This window comes from Rutilus rutilus, assembly GCF_951802725.1.
Source record: "Rutilus rutilus genome assembly, chromosome: 18".
Taxonomy (NCBI): Eukaryota; Metazoa; Chordata; class Actinopteri; order Cypriniformes; family Leuciscidae; genus Rutilus; species Rutilus rutilus.
This window is the reverse complement of record NC_140231.1, coordinates 15687315-15708908: the sequence shown is the minus strand read 5'-3', so window position 1 is coordinate 15708908 and position 21594 is coordinate 15687315. Positions and strand designations below refer to the sequence as shown.

At 37.1% G+C, this 21594-nt stretch overlaps 2 protein-coding genes across 2 annotated transcripts; both read left to right on the top strand.

Moving 5' to 3' along the window:
• Window positions 1–1833: 1833 nt before the first annotated feature.
• On the top strand, window positions 1834–5922 carry xndc1 (xrcc1 N-terminal domain containing 1). The gene is made up of 8 exons (XM_084388003.1): window positions 1834–1934; window positions 2286–2427; window positions 2516–2671; window positions 2954–3126; window positions 3237–3319; window positions 3415–3738; window positions 5282–5457; window positions 5556–5922. Exons 1-8 carry the CDS (start codon window positions 1875–1877, stop codon window positions 5792–5794), a joined length of 1353 nt encoding a protein of 450 aa, XP_084244129.1. The 5' UTR covers window positions 1834–1874; the 3' UTR covers window positions 5795–5922.
• Window positions 5923–7317: 1395 nt separating this feature from the next.
• On the top strand, window positions 7318–21469 carry trpc2b (transient receptor potential cation channel subfamily C member 2b; the record flags this gene model as incomplete). The annotated part of the gene is made up of 13 exons (XM_084388002.1): window positions 7318–7332; window positions 7788–8480; window positions 9097–9306; window positions 9402–9566; window positions 13862–14036; window positions 15469–15666; window positions 15759–15921; window positions 16033–16125; window positions 16357–16549; window positions 16634–16761; window positions 17468–17543; window positions 17641–17761; window positions 19363–21469. 13 exons carry the CDS (start codon window positions 7318–7320, stop codon window positions 20208–20210), a joined length of 3078 nt encoding a protein of 1025 aa, XP_084244128.1. The 3' UTR covers window positions 20211–21469.
• Window positions 21470–21594: the final 125 nt, after the last annotated feature.

Here is a 21594-nt window from a genome sequence, read left to right as displayed (position 1 = left end):
TAATTATTTTTCATGTAAAAAAAAAAAAAAAAAAATTATAATTGCTACATACATTCAGAAAGTCTTCTAGTTTTGTGAAATTGCACACACAGACCGGCTACTATTCATGTGCCTATAATTACATGGAAAATTGAGAGGCCACACAAAGCATTTGATCACTGGATTTACAGAAATCATTTCTCAACACTGCATTTCGAATAAACTCCTGGTGAACACATTGATTATTATTTGATTTATAACTCAGTAAGTCATTTAACCATGTATATTGCGATGTGTTTGTAAGGCTTTTGTCTTTCAAACACATTTTTATTATAATTTTTATTATTTTAAAATTGTATGATTTATTTCATTAAACTAACAAACCCCCTGCAGTTCCTTCATGAACACCAGTTTGGGAAACCCTGACTTAATGTAATATTTAATGCACTCCATGTTTTATGAATGGAATAGGCTATTTCTTTCTCTTTGTATTTTTATATCAATATGGTACAATATTATTCTATTCAATTCAATGTGGTAAATGAGTTTATCTTTAACTAAAACTGTTATTAAAGGGACATTCTTGCAACATGTTTTGATTTCTAAAGTAATAAGGCACAAACCAAGGCAAATTAATAAAAGATAAATCTTCAGTGTAGTCATTTTGCCTATAGCATGACAGCTTAATAGCTGGAATTTATTCACCAGGCAGAGACTCGGAGCAGAGGTTTGTTTACCAGTTGTTTCCTGTTCTCTCTGTTAATGTAGCTTACTGCCAAATACCATCTCAAGATGTTTCCTAAATCAAAGCAACAAACAATAGAACTAGAGGGGAAATACATGTATAAATTGTGTTTATTTGATATCCTGTTCATGCATGATGATGGTATGTAGATGACGAGGATGGGAGACAGATGTTTTGAGTTGCTGTCTCTGAGTTACACCGGCCCCCTGATTCCCCACACCCACATACAACAGCTTTACAGGAGGGGCTGACAACAGCTGGAGAAGGGAAAGTCACAATAACAACTCATTTGCAAAAATATATATATATCTATATGATTTCAATGCAACGGCCAACTAAATCCCAGTCCGGTTTTTCATGGTTTGGTTTCACTCAGGCTATGCATGTAAAATATGTGCAGATATTTGATCAAATTGTGAAAAAAATTTTAACATGAAACATTCTTCATTAAAAGGTTAAAAAAGGAATAATTTGTATCTGATTGTTAGTCGACAGACTTAATGGTTTGTCCTGCTCTAGGGTTTAAAGTAGCTTGTTTTTATTGTGTACCAAGCACAGCATAACACCACTTTTAAGGGGCAGATATACTGTATATCTGCAGCTGTCTTCAGCTTTTCCTCAGGACAACTGGGGGAATTCTGAACTCTAGCTTACAGACAGAACAGCTGGGCATCGAAGCCAGGATAAGATTACTGTACTGGAGGAAGAACTGGAATTAACAGTATAGTATAATGGAAAAACACAAAATATCATGTTATGAGTTTATACACCCTTATTACCTTTAAATATGATACAGAAAATTGATAATAAGAAGTTTTTTTTTCTTTTTTTTCAGAAAATTAATTTGAAAATAGATTTGACTTTTGGTCAATATAAACTGTTATGATTGTATAGGCCTATATTAGGACTTTTTTACTGGAACTGGCCACAGTGCAAATCTTGAATAAAAATTATCTTTATGATAAATCAGTTGGTTAAATCGATTTTAAATTCATATATAAATCAAATCATTAAAAAATATAAAGGCCACGAGAGGGCATCATCTGATTTTTTGGCTGAACCGGTTGAGGGCGGTGACGCTGTGGGCGGAGTTATTTTGAGTTCAGGCGGGAAAAACGAATACGTGATGACGTACGCTGTGTCACGTTGAATGCTTGTTTTTGCGATGGCTCCCATCAAAATAAAACATATCGTCTCTTTTACATCACAGGTAAATATCTGGTCGAACTTTCATGTATACGGCGAGACAGCAGTGAATAAGTACTTGTAATACTGTCTAGCATTTTATAATAACTGTCATGAACAATATCACGTAATGAGGAAGAGTTCATACAGATTCAAATCATTTTATATAAACTAATCACGCAGCCGTACAGTGAAAATACAGAGATAAAAAAATACGTTTAAATCAAAGTTATTTAATTTCTACTCTTTGAATGTACTTTATATAATGCTTATAAGCATGCTATTGCAATGTTATTAATTAATTGTTATGTATGTAATAATGAGTAATGCACGTTATTAAAGTAATAAGGTTCTCTCTTACATGACTGGATTGCAGGATAGTAAGAATGGAGTGGATAGTCTGTGTGATGGCAGTGACAGCCGCAGGCCCTGGTTGTGCAGCGTCCAGGACCGCAGTGGAGTGCTGAGGGTGGAATTACAGATGGAGCGAGCCTCTGCTATAGGATTCATTGATGTTGGTGTGTTTGTTAACGGAAAAATCTTCCTCTATAATCTGATATGTGTTCTTGACATTAATATTCATGGTCTTCCTGTTTGTTTGTAAAGGCAACTGTGGCTCTGCGTTCATTCAGTTTGATGTTGGCCGCTCCTCCTGGTCATTAGACCATCCCTATGTCACCCTGCTGCCCACTGCAACCCTCATGAGTCCAGCGGACTCGAAACAGGGCATTGGCCGCCAAAATGTGCGCATGTTTAAAAAAGGTAAAATTGCTATAAATCCCTATATTTCCCTGGTATTTCTCACTTAGGAGGTCACACTTGTAATCCTCGGTGGTCGAAACAGAGCAAGCACCGCAAAAGTCACAGAGTTTCATTCCAGTTCGATTAAGTAAAAAATTCAAAACATGAAGTTGTTTGGTCTAAAATGACTGAAGAAGACCACCAGAGGGTTAAATTTGTGAACTGTATGCAAGTGAACAAGACTTAACTATGTTTATTGACACTGAAAGATTAAGATAATGTCTTAAATTTCTCCATGTCCAGCTGATTTTCTCCCTCAGGCTGCAAAGGAGAGCTGGGACAGACTTCGAGTCTCCTGCACTCAACCTTTCAACAAACGCTTGCAGTTTGGTCTGTCCTTTCTGCGCATTCGCACCATGGAAGACGAGGCTGAAGGTCCCTCAGTGCAACATGAAGATATTGCTGATGAAAATCTGGTGAGAGGATTCATGAACGTTTTATCACCTTGTGTTTAAACAAATTAGCATTTTCTTATATATCCAGTGTCATAGCAGCCATTACAACTGGGTTCAATTGCGTTTCACAGCGCACGCCAGAAAAGATGACATCCGTGATGGAGTGGCTATCCAGCCCTGCTATCCAAAACACGTTTTTTGGGCGAATCACAGGGTGTGTGAATTAAATGTCTGACACTTACACTTCATTTCAAAACTAGGTTTGTAGTTACATGGTAGTCAGAAGGCACTCTGTACTCTCTCTTACAGGAATGACTCCTCAGATGCCCAAAGCCAAAGGAATGCTGGGAGTTTGAGTCGGGCAGAGCGCATGGTCATAGCCGCCCACTCTAACAGACGCTCTTTGTCAACATCCCCATGCAGTACCACATCCAGCACAACACCTCAGCGAGGCGATAATACGAAAACCCCACCAGGCAAGTTATTTGGCCTCCTCTCAGACAAAGCAAAAATAAAGAATGCTTTCAGTGGATCAAGTAAATGTTGTTTCTGTCTATACGGCTACAATCAGGTGAATTTAAGACTTCCACTGACCAAACGAGAACCCCTCAAGAGCGAAGGAGGAAGTCTAAGGCACGGTATGAATTGAGAAAAAAAGTACTGGTCAAATATGAAGGACAAACAAATTGTGGTCTTTTGCATTTTTTCATTTTTGTTTTTAATAAATGTATACTTTTATTCAGCAAGGGTCCATTAAAAATGATCAAAAGTGACATTAATAATGTTACAAACTATTTTCAATTCCTAATAAATCCTAATAAATAAATGTTTTCAACTTTGTACTCAACAAAGTATCCGGAAAAACATGTATGATGGTTTCCACAGAAATATTAAGCAGCACAACAGTTTTCAACATTGCTAATAATAAGAAATGTTTCTTGAGCAGCAAATCAGCATATTAGAATGATTTCTGAAGGATCATGTGACTCTGAAGACTGGAGTAATGATGCTGAAAATCCAGCTTTGCATCACAGGAATAAATTACTTTTTAAAATATGTTAACATAGAAAACAGTTCTTCCACTGAAGCACAAGATGCTCTTGGGAAAATCTCAAATCATGAAGGAGAATGTGATCATCAGGTTTGACACAGATTTATGGAGGTTATGCATCTCTAGTGCTTCTGTCATTAAAACAAAAGACATACCAAATATTAAGGCATTCTTAAATGAAGATTTTTTTCACTCGTTGTTATGCTGATTATGCATAATCAGCACAGTCCCCCTGTAGTCAATCATTTTTAGCCCTGAAAAGTCGTCTTTGATCACCAAAATGGTATATTTAAATATTTTTTCCTGTGAATTTTTTTTATTCGTGCCTTAATGTAGCTTGAATGCAACTCTATACCCTTGCTTCATTTAGTATACATGGAACCATGAATATGCAAATGAACCCCGCCTCCACTCACTCATTTACAAGTCGCTGTATCAGAATCATAATGCGTTTTATGTATCGCTCTCTACAACGTCGGACACAAAGTGGTAATTAATATGATTAGCCTTTTGCTTGACTACATTATCAGACAGCTAATAATGTGTTGCCAATGTTACACAAACCATGTCAGACAGTTGCCTTCTAAAAATCAGTATCCTTACAAACGCTTTGAACAACTTAGAACATAGTGGAGAAAGGCATATAGTTCATCTTAACGTAATATACATCATATACATAATTATAATAACAAATATACCGGGAAAACCTGGCTTCTCTTGAGACTTCAATGCTTCAGAGCGCAGTTAATGATATGCTAAAGCCGGCCCCCTCGTGACGTGATTGGCTACAAGGTAGTTTGTGACGTCAGAAACACCAGCGATTTCAAACCGTGGTTTTGAGACTGTTTTTGGTTCACTGCAGTTTTAAAGATAAAATACTCAGCAATGGTGTTGACTTATGAATTTGCACACGGTTTGTCTTAAAGCATATTTAGACATATAAACAACTTTAAAAACGTGATTTTCAACACAGGGGGTTATAAAATGAGAAAAATGCAAAATACACTTTTCACTAGTGGTTCTAGACTCTGAACCCTGTTGTATATTCTTCATAATATTCTCCATTCTATCCATAATTTGTATAGACCCATACTGTGTATTCTGTATTTAATGGTGGTCATTCAGGCAGAGCCTCATAAACAGTGGCACTCCACTGAAGAGACCCAGACCTGCTGCATCCGCACATGAACCCACCTCAACAAGCCCACCCAAAAGTGTCAGCAGACACAGTCAGAGCCCACAGGACACACAGGAATCTGCCCACCAGAGCTCTCCTGAGACCAGATGTCCTCTTTGTGGAGGTAATGTGATTGTGTCCATGCACATTTGGCAGCCATTTTGGCTCATCATTTACTCACAAGCTCTTCTTCTTTCTTTCTTTTGCTTTTTGTCCATGTAGAATCCTTCAGTCCCGATTATCTGCCTTTCCATGCTTCCACCTGCCTGGATTGTGATCGAGCGGAGCTCATAGAAGTCAGAGAAACAGAGGTCATGATCTCACAGCACAGCAGCTCTCCTGTTTTTGGCTCTGGCACAGATGAGCATATGGTTCCATGTCCTCTTTGCTCCATCCGATTCCCCCCAGACCGTATCCAGCAGCACGCCAGCACCTGTGGGGATACTGTGTGGCTGAACTGAGAGAAGAGCATTGTGGTCTCGGAAGCCTTTTCAAAATAGCAACATGCAAATAGAAATCAGATATTCCCTTGCTTTCTCTGGCCTTGCCAGTAAACATTGTGTCCTACTGGCTTATGAGTTTTGGAGAACACGCATGCCTCCCTAAAAAGACTATTTTTATTGTTTTTATGGAGACAATTATAACAATGGTCATTATGTTTCTACTGTGTGTCATGGGGACATTTTAATGTATGAGATGTTTGACTGGCAAACATGTTTGGACTGTAAATATGTTTGTTGTCATATCTGCCATTCACTCTCTTCGTGGTATCAATTAGAATATTAAGTGAAATCACTGATTTTAATTATCAATATATTCTCATAATTGTGAAATATGTCATTTAGAAAGTTTAGATTTTTTTTAGGATTTGCCCTGTCATTTTTCTCACTTTTTCAACAACAAAATAAATATATCTTTTTGGATTAAAACTGATATATAAATATTTATACACTACTGTTAAAAAATGTTGGTCGGTTAGATGTTTTATTGTTTTTAATAAAGTGTTTTATGCTCATCAAGGTTCCATTTATTTGATCAAAATACAGTAAAAAATAGAAGGAATATCGTGAAATATTATTAGAATTTAAAATAACTGTTTTCTACATTAATATATTTTATTCCTGTAATGCAAAGCTGAATTTTCAGCATCATTACTCCAGTCTTCAGAGTCACATGATCCTCTGCTGATGCTGATTTTCTGGTCAAGAAACATTTCTTATTATTATCAAGCTTGAAAACTGTTGTGTTGCTTAATATTTTTGTAGAAACCAAAATACTTTTTTCCAAGATTTTTTGATGAATAGAAAGTTCAAAAGAAGTGTTTATTTGAAATAAGAAATTGTAACATTATAAATGCCTTTACTGTAATTTTTGATCAATATAAAGTATTTATAAAAAAAATACTTTTAAACGGTAGTGTATGTCAAGTCAAGTAACCTTTATTTATAAAGCACTTTTTTTACAATACAGATTGTTTGTGTGAAAATCTACTTTACAATAAAAGAAAATAACGATTTATATTACAATAATTTCTCTAATTAATTTTCAAATAGCAGTCCTGATACTCTCTCACACTGACCCTGTGTCATGGGGCCATCCTTATTGTTGAGCCCTGATGTTTCCAGAGGTGTTGAAAGGAGGAAGTGTACTGATGTCGGAGTGGAAATTTAGAAGTCCTTAGTGAGCTCTAATGGGATGCAACATAGTGTTACAGTTGCATTTTTAATTGGCCGTGTCCTTCGGGGAATTATACCTGTTATTTGGTTCGTTCACAATGAAATCATTCAGCCGTGTGTTGACTCCTCAGTGGTGGCAAACCAGTGAACTTAATCACTCTCTTCAGATCAGAATTAGAGCCTCATAAAACAGCGTTACTATCTGGCTTTTGAAGCTGCTTTGTTTGTTTTTTTGATATACGATGGACATGTGAGACATCCGGTGATACAAGGCCACTGTAATATTTATTTCCCAGGTGTGTCTGAAGATGGAAAACCTCACGGTAAGAAATAAAAAATTGTTCATTGTGAGAAATAATTTCTGAATTTATTCAGTAAGCATGTGTCAAAGTCTTTGGAAATTGTATCTGTTATATAGAAGTTTAGGTTATGTGACTATCTGCTCATTTTATTTCTGTTTTAAAGACTGTTTTATATATATACAAAATATAAACAGCAGTTTGAATGAGTTTGTGTATGTATATCTATATACACTGGAAAAATACTATTTTACATTTTTCTAATTTATTAAAATTATCCCATTATATTGCAAATTCTATTATAGAAAAGTGACAAATTTGCTTATTTTATTAGCAACCTCAAAATCGTAGAGAATATTAAATATTTCTTTGTTTGTACACCTTTTTTTGAAATCCTAAAAAAGTGATCTCGTATTTCAGTTTTGACAGATCGCGTTGCCATGTATTAAAATGTTTTTTTTTATCTCCCCTTTGAATAGCCAGAACAATGGCGCGAGATTGTGAACAAGAAGTTTCGCTTCCCTCCAGAACTCCTCGGCGCCATCCGAGAGAGGAACATAAACATGGTGTCTTCGCTGCTGAAGACGGGTGACGGCATCATCCGTCAGCTGGACGACTCCGAGGACAGGCTATGGAGAGAAGCGCTGAACTTGTCCATCCGACTGGGCAATGAGGACACCATGGACACCCTTCTCCAAGGGATCAAGTTTGACTTCCGGCAGATTCACGAAGCTCTTCTGGTGGCCGTGGACACCAACCAACCTCGTGTGGTCAAGCGCCTCCTGGACCGGCTGGATCTAGAGAAGGGAAACAAGATGGATGTGCGTTCTTTCGCCATGGCCATTTTTGACCACTCCATTGATGATTCCCAGTTTGCCCCTGGAGTGACACCATTGACTCTGGCCTGTCAGAAGGATCTGTATGAAATTGTAGCAATGCTCAATCAGAAAGGTCACGAAATTCCTTGGCCTCATAAAATCTCATGCGCATGTCTGGAGTGCAGTAATGGACGGCAATACGATTTGCTCAAGTTCTCGTTGTCCCGTATCAACACCTACAGAGGTATTGCCAGCCGTGCTTACCTGTCCATCACCGCTGAAGATGCCATGCTCAGCGCCTTCCGACTCAGCCGGGATCTCCGCAAGCTGTCCATGAAGGAACCTGAGTTTAAGGTTGAGTAAAGCAGGGCTCGTGTTTTTCCAGGAGGTTTTTAGATATTTTTCATTGTAGTAGAAGTTGATAAATCCTACATGGATAATATTTACAAATTGAAATTAGAATATATTATATAAAACATTCCATAATCTGATCAATAATGTGACTCTCATTTCCATTCATTTATTAAAATATACATAAAAAAAAAGAACTTTGATGATCAGCATTGTCTGTATTAAAATTGATTTTGATATTTTTTTAAGTAGAATAAAGTCTAAAAATGTTAAGGTGATACAACTGCCCTGATATCATAATGAAAAAAGAAGCCTCTTTAATATATATATTTTAAATTGTAATAATATTTCACAATATTACTGTTCTTTTCAGATTTTTTTTTAATCAAATAAATGCAGGCTTGTAATGACATTCTTAAAGTTATTACTTTTTAACTTTCTCTTGAAAATTATATAAACGTTTTTCAAAACCATATGAAACCAATATGAATACAAAGAATACATTTCTAAGAAATTAGTACCTGTGTCTTGAAAGATTTTCATTTTCTTTATAGTGGTCACTCTTGTATTTGTACAATGGGATATTTTTCACCTTTCACCTGGCCTTTGCTTCATACAGCCTCAGTATCTTAGCCTCGAGCAGGTGTGCCAGGAATTTACAGTGGAGCTGCTTGGAATGTGCCGGAACCAAAGCGAGGTCACCACCGTCCTGAACAGCTGTGGGAATCAGGATGAGGACAGCGAGGACGAGCTGGACCAGCAGGCCTTTGAGGAGGGCATTCCAAACCTTGCTCGCTTGAGGCTTGCCGTCAACTACAATCAAAAACAAGTAGGAGCTTTAACACCTCTGAGCAAGAAAAAAACGTCAGCATTGATATTTATCCATGTATTTGGCTAACCATCGGCTTCTTGTTTGTTCTACAGTTTGTAGCCCACCCCATCTGCCAGCAGGTACTCTCCTCCATCTGGTGTGGGAACCTTTCAGGTTGGAGGGGCAGCAGAACGGCATGGAAGCTTCTGGTGTCTTTGGGTATCTTCCTGACCATGCCTATCCTTTGCCTAATCTACTGGATCGCACCAAAGTCAAAGGTTTGCCAAATATTGAAATATTCTAATAAAATATTATTTTTGCTGCTTGTTAAATTTACATATCTAAAATGAGTTAAAGCATTTGGTTTCCACTAAATGTATTTGTGTCAAATCTACTTAAATATGAAAAATTGAAGTTTACTGAATTTTTTGAGTTCGGACTACCTAAATCTTTTTTGTAGCATTAGCTGAAACTGGGCAGTGGATTTTTTGCTTCCAGCATGTTTTGAATATGGCTGGATCAGAAAGTAAATGTTGAAAATAAAGGTGCAACCCAATTCACGTACTTATGCAGCATTCTATGCAGTTTTGTAGTATAAATAGTGCGAGGAGTGTGTTCACTCAGAAACTTCCGAAAAGGAAAAGTGCACTTTAAATACCCGGATAATGCACTTAAAGGTCCCATTGCATGAAAATGTCACTTTATGAGGTTTTTTAAACTTAATATGAGTTTTCCTAGCTTGCCTATGGTCCCCCAGTGGCTAGACGTTTTGATGGGTGTAAACCAAGCCCTGGGTATTTTTGAGAAAATGGAAGCTCAGACGGGCGAATCTAGAAATCTTCCCCTTATGTCGTCATAAGGGGAAAGGTTACCTCCCCTTTCTCTTCTTTGCCCGCAAAGAGAATTTGGCCCGCCCATGAGAAAATGAGCTGCGAGAGCGCGATATTGGTTTTTCCTCGAGAGACATCATGGCTTGCAAACGAGCGAAGCATGGCAGTTGCTCAGTGTTTGGATGTACAAATGAACACAAAAGTATTTTTTTAGTTCCTTCATCCGAGCCTCTGAAGAACCAGTGGGTTATGTGAATTTCTGATGTGTAATTGTTCAAGTTCAGACAGATAATCTTTCTCTCAAAGTTGTTCAATACTGTTTATGCATCAGTAAATCAAGCCAGTGACTAAACGATCAACTTCACGTCGTTTCTCTTAGTAGGATGAAAATAATCGTACTTAAACTGTGATTAATATATACAGAAAGCGATCAAAAAACAATCCCTTTCCAATCGCCCAAGCTGTCAATCACAGAGTGAGAGTTTTTCTGGACACTTGCCAAAACTCGTTATGAAATCAATGACGGTGTTAAAGGGTTAGTTCACCCAAAAATGAAAATTCTGTCAGTGAGTATACTCACCCTCATGTTGTTCCAACCCCGTAAGACTTTCGTTCATCTTCGGAACACAAATTAAGATATTTTTGATTAAATCTGAGAGCTGTCTCACTCCTCCACAGGCTTATGGACACTTTGGGCCCTATCTTGCACCCAATTGCAATATCTTGCATGCAATTGACTTTGTACACCGACGCATGTTTCATTCCTATTTTGCACCCGCGCAAAGCGCGCTTTTCCCTCCACAGAAGCACGTCGCTAAACTAGGGAATGAACTTGCGCTCCCTGGGCGGTTCAACGCAAAAAAGGAGGCGTGTTCCGGCGCAAACGTTCCCTGGTGCTATTTTACTGTTCCATAAAACAATTGCGCCACTGGCCAGAAAAAACCTAGTCTAAAGTCAGTGGCGCGTTGCGCGTTGTTCATTATGCTATTTTAAGGGCGCATGCTTGACCATAATGTATAGCGTGCACAACGCGCATACACTTTGATTCTATAATCTACACAGAAGCAGCAGTTTTCATTTTTGCAAATCATATTATTACAAACGATAGATAGATCGATAGATAGATAGACAATTTATTATAAATATAATAATTTATTATAAAAGCATACATCTAGCTTACACATTTACCCACATTATTATATGCCTGTTTAACCGAAGCTAATTTGGGTGTGTTTCTCCATCCCCAATGTCACTTCTCTCTCTTTTACGGCCGTGACGAGAGCGTCGGTCTCCTCGGCTGTGAACCGCTCCTGGCGTGCGCCTGGCAAATCCGCCGTTATAATAGCAATACGCCAAGGAAAAAGTGCGTCTGCTCTTAAAGGGAATGTGAGATGATGCTCTGATTGGTTTATTTCACGTTACGCCCAAACCACACCTTTGAATAATGAAGCTACTTCAGACCAACCCCTTTTAGATTTGCGCCCGGCGCAAGAGTCATTTATCCCGCCGGGAAAATAGCAACAGCGCCGAGACCCGCCCACAAAGTTTCTTGCGCTTTGCGCTTTGACACTTGCGTTTCAGATCGTTAAAATAGGGCCCTATAACTTGCTGGCCCAGAAAATGTATTAAAGACATCGTTAATATAGTCCAAGTGACTCCAGTGGCTCAATCTTAAGTTTATAAAGCGACGAGAATACTTTTTGTGCGCAAAAACAAAAAAAATAACGACTTTATTCCACTATTCATTTCATTCTCTCTCTGCCTCGAGTTAGTTTACGTAGTGTTTTTGCGCAGCGCGTCTGTGTTGCACGTCACCACGTAGGCTCACTATTGGGCGATGCTGGTCATGTGTGTGATGTGTGGTGATGTGCAACACAGACGCGCTACGCAAAAACACTACGTAAACTAACTCGAGGCACAGAGAGAGAATGAAATGAATAGTGGAATAAAGTCGTTATTTTTTTTGTTTTTGCGCACAAAAAGTATTCTCGTCGCTTTATAAACTTAAGATTGAGCCACTGGAGTCACTTGGACTATATTAACGATGTCTTTAATACACTTCTTTACATTTACATTTACATTTACATTTCTTTACATTTCTTTAAACTAACCCTTTAAGCTGCACAACAAAGCTCTTACTGTACTTACCTCATGTTTGCATTGGTGAAATCATTAGTGAGAGTGCAGAAACTGCGTTGCAATGATAAGATCTTCATTCACGCGATCAATAGGCTGTCATCTGCTCAATGTTTATCACTGCAACCTTTTATGTGATGGGAATAGATCTAAATACTTCAAAAACTTCTCACGATTCGTTAATCCCGATAGCTGTAATAGTAAAAACGTTTAATAGCTGTAATAGTAAAAGTTTTCGAGAGAGTTCCACATGTAATGCTAAATATTTCATATGCAAGCATGTCAGCCAATCACAGCAGTGGGCGTTTACACTGAAATCTCACAGCAGACACGCCCCTTCAAACAGAGTGTTCAAATCAGAGGATAAAATCAGGCTACGAAATATGCCTTTTATTTCTAAATTCTAACAACTTTTGATCTAAAAAACAAACTAACATTATAAGGGCACCCAGCCCGTTCTCATCCCAAGGCGTCATATACTGACGCTTTTGACATTTCGTCTACATCCAACGCACATGGCACCCTTTAGCGTCAATATGAGACGCAGATAGATATGGGCCAGAAGGCGCCTCCTAGCTGTCTAACCCTAACCCTACCCCAGACCTAAACCTACCCATAACCGAACAAAGCTATCTGCGTCTCATATTGACGCTAAAGGGTGCCATGTGCGTTGGATGTAGACGAAATGTCAAAAGCGTCAGTATATGACGCCCTAGGATGAGAATGCGTTGGGTCACCCCAGGAAACATTCTAAAATAATAAAATAATCCATGCAATGGGACCTTTAATTAACCAAAAAAACGGAGTGTGTAATGTTAGACACTTCATGCTAATGTTGAATGACAAAATAACCTTATAGAATTAATACACTACATGATTAAGTACATAGTGCATAAGTACATGGTGTATAAGTGCATAGTGTATACGTGCAAAGTGTATAGTGCGTCATTTGGGACACAACTTAAGTGTTTTTTTATGTGTTTTTGAGTAGTGAAAGACCTGTTAGTGTTTAATGTCCAGTTTCATTTAGAAGAGTTTCTGTTATGTTGGTTTTTGTGGTTAGCTTTGTACTGAAGAGTAGATTGGGTGGTTAGGTTGTCAGTGGCTACAGGAATTAATAGCGTACGTTGATCCACACAATGAGTAATAGCTGTAGTTATTGTTTGTTGCAAATGTTGTTGTTGTGCTAGCAACAAAGGCTATTTTAAATGTAAAATAACAACCAAAAGTTATAAGTAATTAATTGTGTTATGTATTGACAAATGTTAGGTAGACTTAACCTAATTTCTTTAAGTGTGTCATAGCTGTTAGATTTAGGTAGTTGTTACTCAACAAATGGGATCAAATCTATCCAAACAAACTGAGAAATTGTTACCTAGTTTTATTGAGTAAATGCAATATAGTGAAGAGACTTCCATCTATCCATCCATCCATTCTCCAAAACGCTTGTCCTACAGGGTCACTAGGATGCTGGATTCTATCCCAGCGTCTCGGGCCGAAGGCAGGGAAACACCCTGGACAGATGGCTAGTCCATCACAGGACTATTCTAACAGGCTTTTTCGACTAAAATGTAAACCATGTTGTGGTCTAACGTTTGTCTTCTCAGATGGGGAAGACTATAAAGATCCCAGTGATTAAATTCCTCCTCCATTCGGCTTCATATATGTGGTTCCTGATCACGCTACTGGGGGAATCCATTGCCATGGAGGTGTATCGGGACAGCTTTGCCTCTCGTCAGCACACCATCCTGCACAGCTCTTTCCACATGGTCTGGGTGGTTGGTAGGTCCCAGGAAACACACTTCTCGAAAAATGCTTATGAGAAATTGATTGGAATACAGTACTAGATTCATTTTTATGCAAGATCTTCAACTTCATTTTTGAGCATTACACATGAAATGTTTACAAAACATTTATACAAAATGTATTAAAAAATACAATAAAATGCAATGTATATATACAATGATGATAAGCATATGCTCATAGTTGAAATTTCTGTATTCAAAAACAGCGAAACCAGCCGAAAGGCCGTTGAACGTCTGTGCCAAATACTGAAAAAGTTTGTAGATAAAAATGACTATGGTGTGTAAGCTCAAAAAACATCACAGTTCAACAAGGAGAAGAGCTCGCACACATTACAGTAGAACATTTCTTAGAAAAAATACAGAGACAGACAATAGCACACCTGACTCTATTTACTTTTTTTTTTTTTTTTTACCACATTACATCCAATAAAGTTAACTAAAAAAAAAAAAAAAAAAAACATATACCTGAATAGCATAAAAACTATGAGTATACACTAACATTCATAAGTATACCAGACTGTGCAAAAAACACAAACATTTGCATAAAGTAAAAAAATGTAAGAGTGATACAACTGTTTTGATATCATAATGAAAAAAAGTGTAATTGAAAAAAAAATTAAACTATTAAAAGTATTAGGCATGATATTTTATTTTTACTGTATTTCTAAGGAAAAAAAGATTTGAATAAAGCTGGTTATTAATATTTGTTAAACTGTGTCCTCCAAATCAAAGTCATACGGTCCAACCATCAAGCAGAAACATGCAGGAAAACAATCATAAAAGAAAATGATTATTGACAAGATCATTAAATCTTTTTAAAGGGATAGTTCACCCAAAAATGTAAATTCGGTCATTAATTACTCGCCCTCATGCCGTTCCAAACCCGTAAGACTTTCGTTCGTCTTCGAAACACAAATGAAGATATTTTTAATGAAATCTGAGAGCTTTCTGTCCCTCCATTGACAGCCTAGATATCTTAAAACTAATCCATATGAATCAAGCGGTTTATCTTTCAAATTTTCTTTACGATCTCTTAATGAACCTTTTGAAGTGTGAAAGTGGTAGTTGCATAGACTGTCAATGGAGGGACAGAAATTCATAAAAAGATCTTCATTTGTGTTTCAAAGATGAACGAAAGTCTTACAGGTATGGAACGACATGAGGGTGAGTAATTAATGACCGAATTTACATTTTTGGGTGAATTATCCCTTTAAGTCAAGGTTAGTTCAGGTTGTAAATAATATTTTTCTATTTGATATACTGTATATTTGAAAACCATTTTGATTAAGATGTGTACACTCACTTGTAAATATAGTTCTGCATTTATATTGCTGCAGGGTCATTTTTTGAGCATTACACGTGAAACATTATAAAACAACAATTTAGTAATCATTAATCATTTAAAACAGGTTTTTTCTGGTTCGAGTGTAAGGAGGTTTGGATCGAGGGCTTGAGGTCTTACTTCCTGGACTGGTGGAACTGTCTGGATGTGATGGTTCTCAGCATGTACCTGGCTTCATTCGCCCTGAGAGTGGTCATCATGCTCAAGGTCCACTTCCTCTGCCAGTTACCCGACAACCAGGAGTGTGTCTACTTCAGCAACACTTGTGAGAGAAAATACTTTATTAAGCATCACAATTTAGCTTACAATATTGGCCTCTGACTGGCCTACTGCAGTAACGTATTTGTGGCTTTACAGTGCGTGATGAGTGGCATCAGGAGGATCCCCAGTTCATCGCTGAGGTGCTGTTTGCAGTGACCAGCATGCTGAGTTTCACTCGCTTGGCCTACATCCTGCCAGCACACGAGTCTCTAGGTACCCTGCAGATCTCCATTGGAAAGATGATTGACGACATGATGAGGTATTCAGCTGCGACAAGACCTTGTCATGTTGATTATAAAGAATACGGTAATAGTATCTTGAGAAGCACATTCTGGTGCTCTTTGTTCAAGATGCTTCTTTTTCTCTCCAGATTTATGTTCATTTTGGTGATCATTGGAACCGCCTTCCTGTGTGGCATCAACAATGTCTATGTCCCATTTATCATCTCCCCTAATCTTGGAAGGTATTTCCCAGCTAACAAAAATATGTTCTTAGAACATTTTGCTAATAAGTTAATAATACCAGATAATTGAATGAAGGTTCTATTAACTTTACTAGAGGAATACTTGTTTATAGCTTTGAAAGCACCTTGCATGAACTTCAAGTTCTGAGCAGCTGCAGAAATCAAATCAATGAGCAGAATTTTGAGATAATCTTCAAAATGGAACAACGCCGCATTCATTTTCATTCACAGATTAAATGAAACCTTCAGCTTCCTCTTCTGGACAATGTTTGGTATGGCCGACCAGACCTATGTGGACATGCCTGAGTTTGTTTTGGCTGAGTTTGTTGGCAGAATCCTTTATGGCATCTACACCCTGATCATTGTCATTGTCCTTCTAAACATGCTCATCGCCATGATCACCAACTCTTTTCAGAAAATTGAGGTAAACTGGAGGAACTGACCCTGATGTAACGTGTACAGTAAAAATGCAGGCTTGGTGTTTGACTTAAACTGTTCATCCCTGTAGGATGATGCTGATGTAGAGTGGAAATTTGCCCGTTCAAAGCTCTACCTGACTTACTTCAGAGAAGGACTGACTATGCCTGTCCCCTTCAACATCATCCCCTCTCCAAAGGCCGCTTTCTATCTTTTAAGGTTGCTCATTTTTCCATTATTAAGGACTAGGAGTTCCACTTATAAAATGTATATAAACTTATATTCCACAATAAAATAAAAGAATCAGCACAAGGACAAAACAATTTTTTTTACTTAAATTTAAAAGTTGCATCTAAAAGGATTTAATGTATTATTTTTTTAGTTTCACTTATATAAAAATATATAAAATGCATTAAATAACCTTTGAAATATTTATATTTATTCATCATTTTAAAAAGTGATTTATTATATTTAACTACATGTAAAATACAACAATTAAATCAACAGCTATTTGTTAATTTGAAAAGTTTTTTTTTAATGTATTATTTATTATTATATATAACGTTATATACGTTATTTAAACATAGCTATTTACAGTATGTCAAATTTGGGAAAAAAAGTGATTAATTAATTGTTACATTTAACTTTTAAACCATTCATTAAATAAATGGCTTTTTAAATGCCACTATTTATTAGTCAAGTGATTGATTGATTTGCATTTTTTAAATGATAAATTAATAAACTGATCATTTATTCCACTATTTTATTTTTAAGTGGCACTTTTTTAAGTGTGTATTTTTAACAAATTGATATTTTATTCCATTATTTTATTTTCAAGTGGCACTTTTTAAGTGTTTATTTTAAACAAATCGTAAAAGGGAACATATTCATTTTAATCCTAGTGTTTTTTCCCTTTATATTTAAGAGGAATTTTCAGACGGATCTGCTGCTGCTGCTTCAACTGTAACTCTACTCAAGACTACCCTCCACTCACGTCTATGGTACTCTTTTCTTTCAAGATTAGAAAATACATTTCTGTGCAGCATGTTAAATAAAACCCATGCTTCCATTTGCTTTGTTTGAAATGCAACACTGAAGATGCCCCCTGACTCGGGCTCAGGGGAGACCCGGATTCCCTACAGACAGCAGGTCATTCGTGCTCTGGTTCAGCGCTATATCGAATCTGCCAGGAGAGAGTTTGAAGAAGCCAAACGCAAAGGTAAGACAAGGTGTTTTTGATCTGGTCATCATGTTTTGTTATAGACCCAATTCATTGGATCGGATTAGTTTAGTCTGTTAGTTGTGAGGTCATCTCTAAGCTAGTGTACTTGTAAAAGTTGTCAAAATGTACTTTTAGCACACATTTTTAATGTACCACCTTAATATAATATTGCTAATTCATCTTGACCGCAGGGCCATGCAGTTTTTTTATCCAATCAATTGCTCTCTAGAATAAGCATGCCCCTCCCCCCAGTACCAACTACAACTGACTAAGGGGCCGTTTACGTGACGCCATTTTCAACTAAAAACGGAAAACATTTTATGCGTTTTGACTATTCATTTACATGACAACAGCATTTTGGACGCCCGAAAATGCTAACTTTTCGAATGCTAAGAAATGCTAAGTTTTTGAAAACGATACTGTAATCGTCTCCGTGTAAACTACAAAAAACGTGAATTTGTTAAAATCGTGACGTCATGCGCGTTACGTCTTCAGCTTATAGGTTTTTTTACAAATTGACATCGCCATCTACTGGCCTGTCATGAATAATACAGCATTTTTAGATGTTTTCGTGGATCCATGTGAACAGGGATCTTTTTGACAATAGTACTCATCTGTACGCAAAAAATGCACAGGAAAACTTTCAACTTTACTGTTTTTAGTACATAGTTGTCGTGTAAACGTACCCTCAGAATTATGTGTTTCGATGGTAACACGGAGCCCTGCACATGACATGCAAACAAATATATATATATATATCGTGGCCACAAATTAGGAATTCATTCCCTCCCTCATTTTGATTTAAATAAAACAAAGGAACAAATTATTACAACATGGCCACAATTTAGTAAAACAAGGTAATTCATTATTATACCATTCTCACGATTTACTTAAAACGAGGGAACGAATTTGTAAAACGTGAGTAGTAAGTCGTGGGAACGAAAAAATATTTAAATAATATAAAATATAAAAAGAAATTCCTGCTGTGCAGGACTCTGTAAACATTATCAATGGCAAAATGAATCGGTGTAATTTAGGTACTCGATAGACAAAACCACAATAAGACAAACAGTTGTTAATAAAATTTATTTAACTTATTTAGCATATTTAGCAGGACTTTATGCATTAGTTATTATAGTTACTCTGTGCTAGCTACGTTAAACTGCATTGTATGACTTTTGTTTATTTATATATTCATTTTGCATTACTAAGACATTAAGAATAGTCAATAATAGTTATTAAACAGAAATATTAGGAGATTGATTAATTAATGAACTATGTTTTACAGGTGAAACGGCCACTATTTTGAGTATTTACGCATTATATTGCAGCCGTCAGGTGGTATGAAGCTCTCAAAAGATTCAGTTTACAAAAAGTAAATGTGAGCCGTACAAAGATGTGAACGTATTTACAAAGTTGGAATCTAATAATCACGGTAATTCCGACATGACCCCGAAACAGGAAACACATTAACACTGCTCTCTGAAAGTTTTTAATGTGGTTTTTGTTTTATTTTAAGTAATCTTGAGGCCCCTTTGGAAGTTTGCTGAGGCCATGCATTGAAAATGCTGAAATGATCTGGAATGTCTTTCTTGTAGATGTTGGGAACAGGATCACAGAGCTGAGTAAAGTGATCAGCCAGCTTCACTCAGAAATGAAACAGATTCACACGGACATGTTTGACCACTCAGACAGCACCAAAGCGGACCCATCAGGAGGCTCTTCTTTCCTGGGGAAGTACATCATCGGAGCCAAAAACAACTTCAAGGGCTTCAACAACGACGAGAGAAAGACTGCTCCTATGCACGAGGAACACTATGCACCATTACACCATGAAGAACAAGCGGAGACTGTAGAAGAGAAGCGTGAAGAGACTGTAGACGTGCAGGAGTCACCGACCACTGACACAGAGGCAGACGGGAAGTCAAATGAAGAGCAAAGCAGTGAGACAGGAATTGATGAGGTCATCGAGATTAGCATGGAGGAGGAGGAGGGTGCTGAGAAGAATACAGATACAGAGAATAAAAGTGAGACAGTCATAGATGTAGAGTCCCATTCAGACGTAGAGAGCGAGGCCAGTGGAAAAAGAGAAGATGAGGCGATGACAGAGAAAGCCAAAGATAATATAGAGGAATTGAATACAGATGAGGCAACAGGAGGATCAGATCTAAAGGAAGCTGAGACAGAGGAAAATGGAGAGGTTGAGGAAAACAGTGGAACGACAGAAGATATTAATGTGGATGTAGTTGAAGTCGTCAATGAGGGCATTAAGTTTGACATGAGCCAGACAAGCCTAGTGAGTCTTTTAGCAAAGAGGATTGAGGAAAAGCTAGAGAAGAATTTCACTTTCAGTGGAAACAAAGCTTCATCTCCAACCGGCAGCGATGACTCCCAAGACACTGGTTTTGGGTCTCAAGAATTTGAACCCTCAACTAGTAGCCCTTAATGACGGCAATCAGTTTTTCTAAGATTAGTTCAAAACAACTAGCTTGTGACTGAGAGCCATAAACCTAGTTTGAAAGCATTGTTTCAGTTGCTTTGTTACAGTGGCAACAGAAAGTATTTGGACACATTTGTCACTGAAAATGTCTTAATGTTAGGGTTACATTTGAAAACAATATATGCTATAGTGCGTTTAGCTTTTCTCAAAAGTAACTTTTAGTGAACGAAGTCCGTTCACACAGGTGTAGTTCATCACATTATCTACGAACATATTCATTTTACAGCCAGGAAGTACTTTTACTTTAAAGTTTGTTTCACTTGTTCTGCAGTACTGTTCAAAAGTTTGGGGTCTGTAAGATTTTTTTTTTTTTTTAAGAAATGTATACATTTAGTCAGCAATGATGCATTAAATTGATCAAAAGTGACAGTAAAAACAATTGCAACGTTACACAGACATAATTTTACATAAATATATTACAACTTTCTGTCCATCAAAGAATCCTGGAAAAAGTTTCCAAGTTTCCACAAAAATATTAAGCAGCACAACTGTTTTCATCACTGATCATAAGAAATGTTTCTTGAGCAGCAAATCAGCATATTAGAATGATTTCTGAAGGATCATGTGACACTGAAGACTGGAGTAATTGCCAGCACAATAATAAATGACATTTTAAAATATATTGAAATAGAAAACCTCTTTTAAATTGTAGTATTACTGTACTTAATGTATTTTTTTTAAATAAATGCAATCTTGGTGAGCATAAGAGACTTCTTTCAAAACTCACAATGACCTCAAACTTTTAAACAGTAATGTTTTTTAAGTGAAAGATATTTTTTGGGGGCCACTGGATATATATATTGTATATATAATGTACTCTGAGGCATTCTGGCTTCTTGGTCTTTGAAATTAAAATATCTTATTTTATTTCCATCATTAAAATAAACAATAAATGTGCAGTGTTCTATCTCCCTTGAAGTTCAGTAATTGCTTTAATATATATTCTCAAAACCCTGCATACATACATGCAGCCATGGTTCGAGAGGTGCACGAGAACACACTTCTAACCCCAGAGACCTCATGCACATGTCGCAGCTTGTTCAACACCTGCTGTTTGTGACACAGCTGCTTCATCCCATGAGGCCTCCATGACTATTCATTAACCAGTCACCTGCAGCCTCAGACCCTCCCCAAGCACCTCTACTGGAACGTCACACCTGTTCCCATAACCATACTATTATATGACCAGTTACTTCACTAAGAGTAATGCAGGTGGAATTACATCAGCCAACAAAATCATCAACTAGTGTTCAAATGTATGTAAAAAAAAAATATATATCAAAATACTTTTTCAGCATTTTATTTGATCAAAACCTCTTTTCACAAATCT

Excerpts from the sequence above, each read along its gene's own strand:
- xndc1 (XM_084388003.1), top strand. The coding sequence starts at position 1,875 with ATGCTTGTTTTTGCGATGGCTCCCATCAAAATAAAACATATCGTCTCT. Across the intron at positions 1,935-2,285 it reads TCGTCTCTTTTACATCACAG|GATAGTAAGAATGGAGTGGA; the intron begins GTAAATATCTGG and ends ACTGGATTGCAG. Across the intron at positions 3,739-5,281 it reads AGCGAAGGAGGAAGTCTAAG|GCAGAGCCTCATAAACAGTG; the intron begins GCACGGTATGAA and ends GTGGTCATTCAG.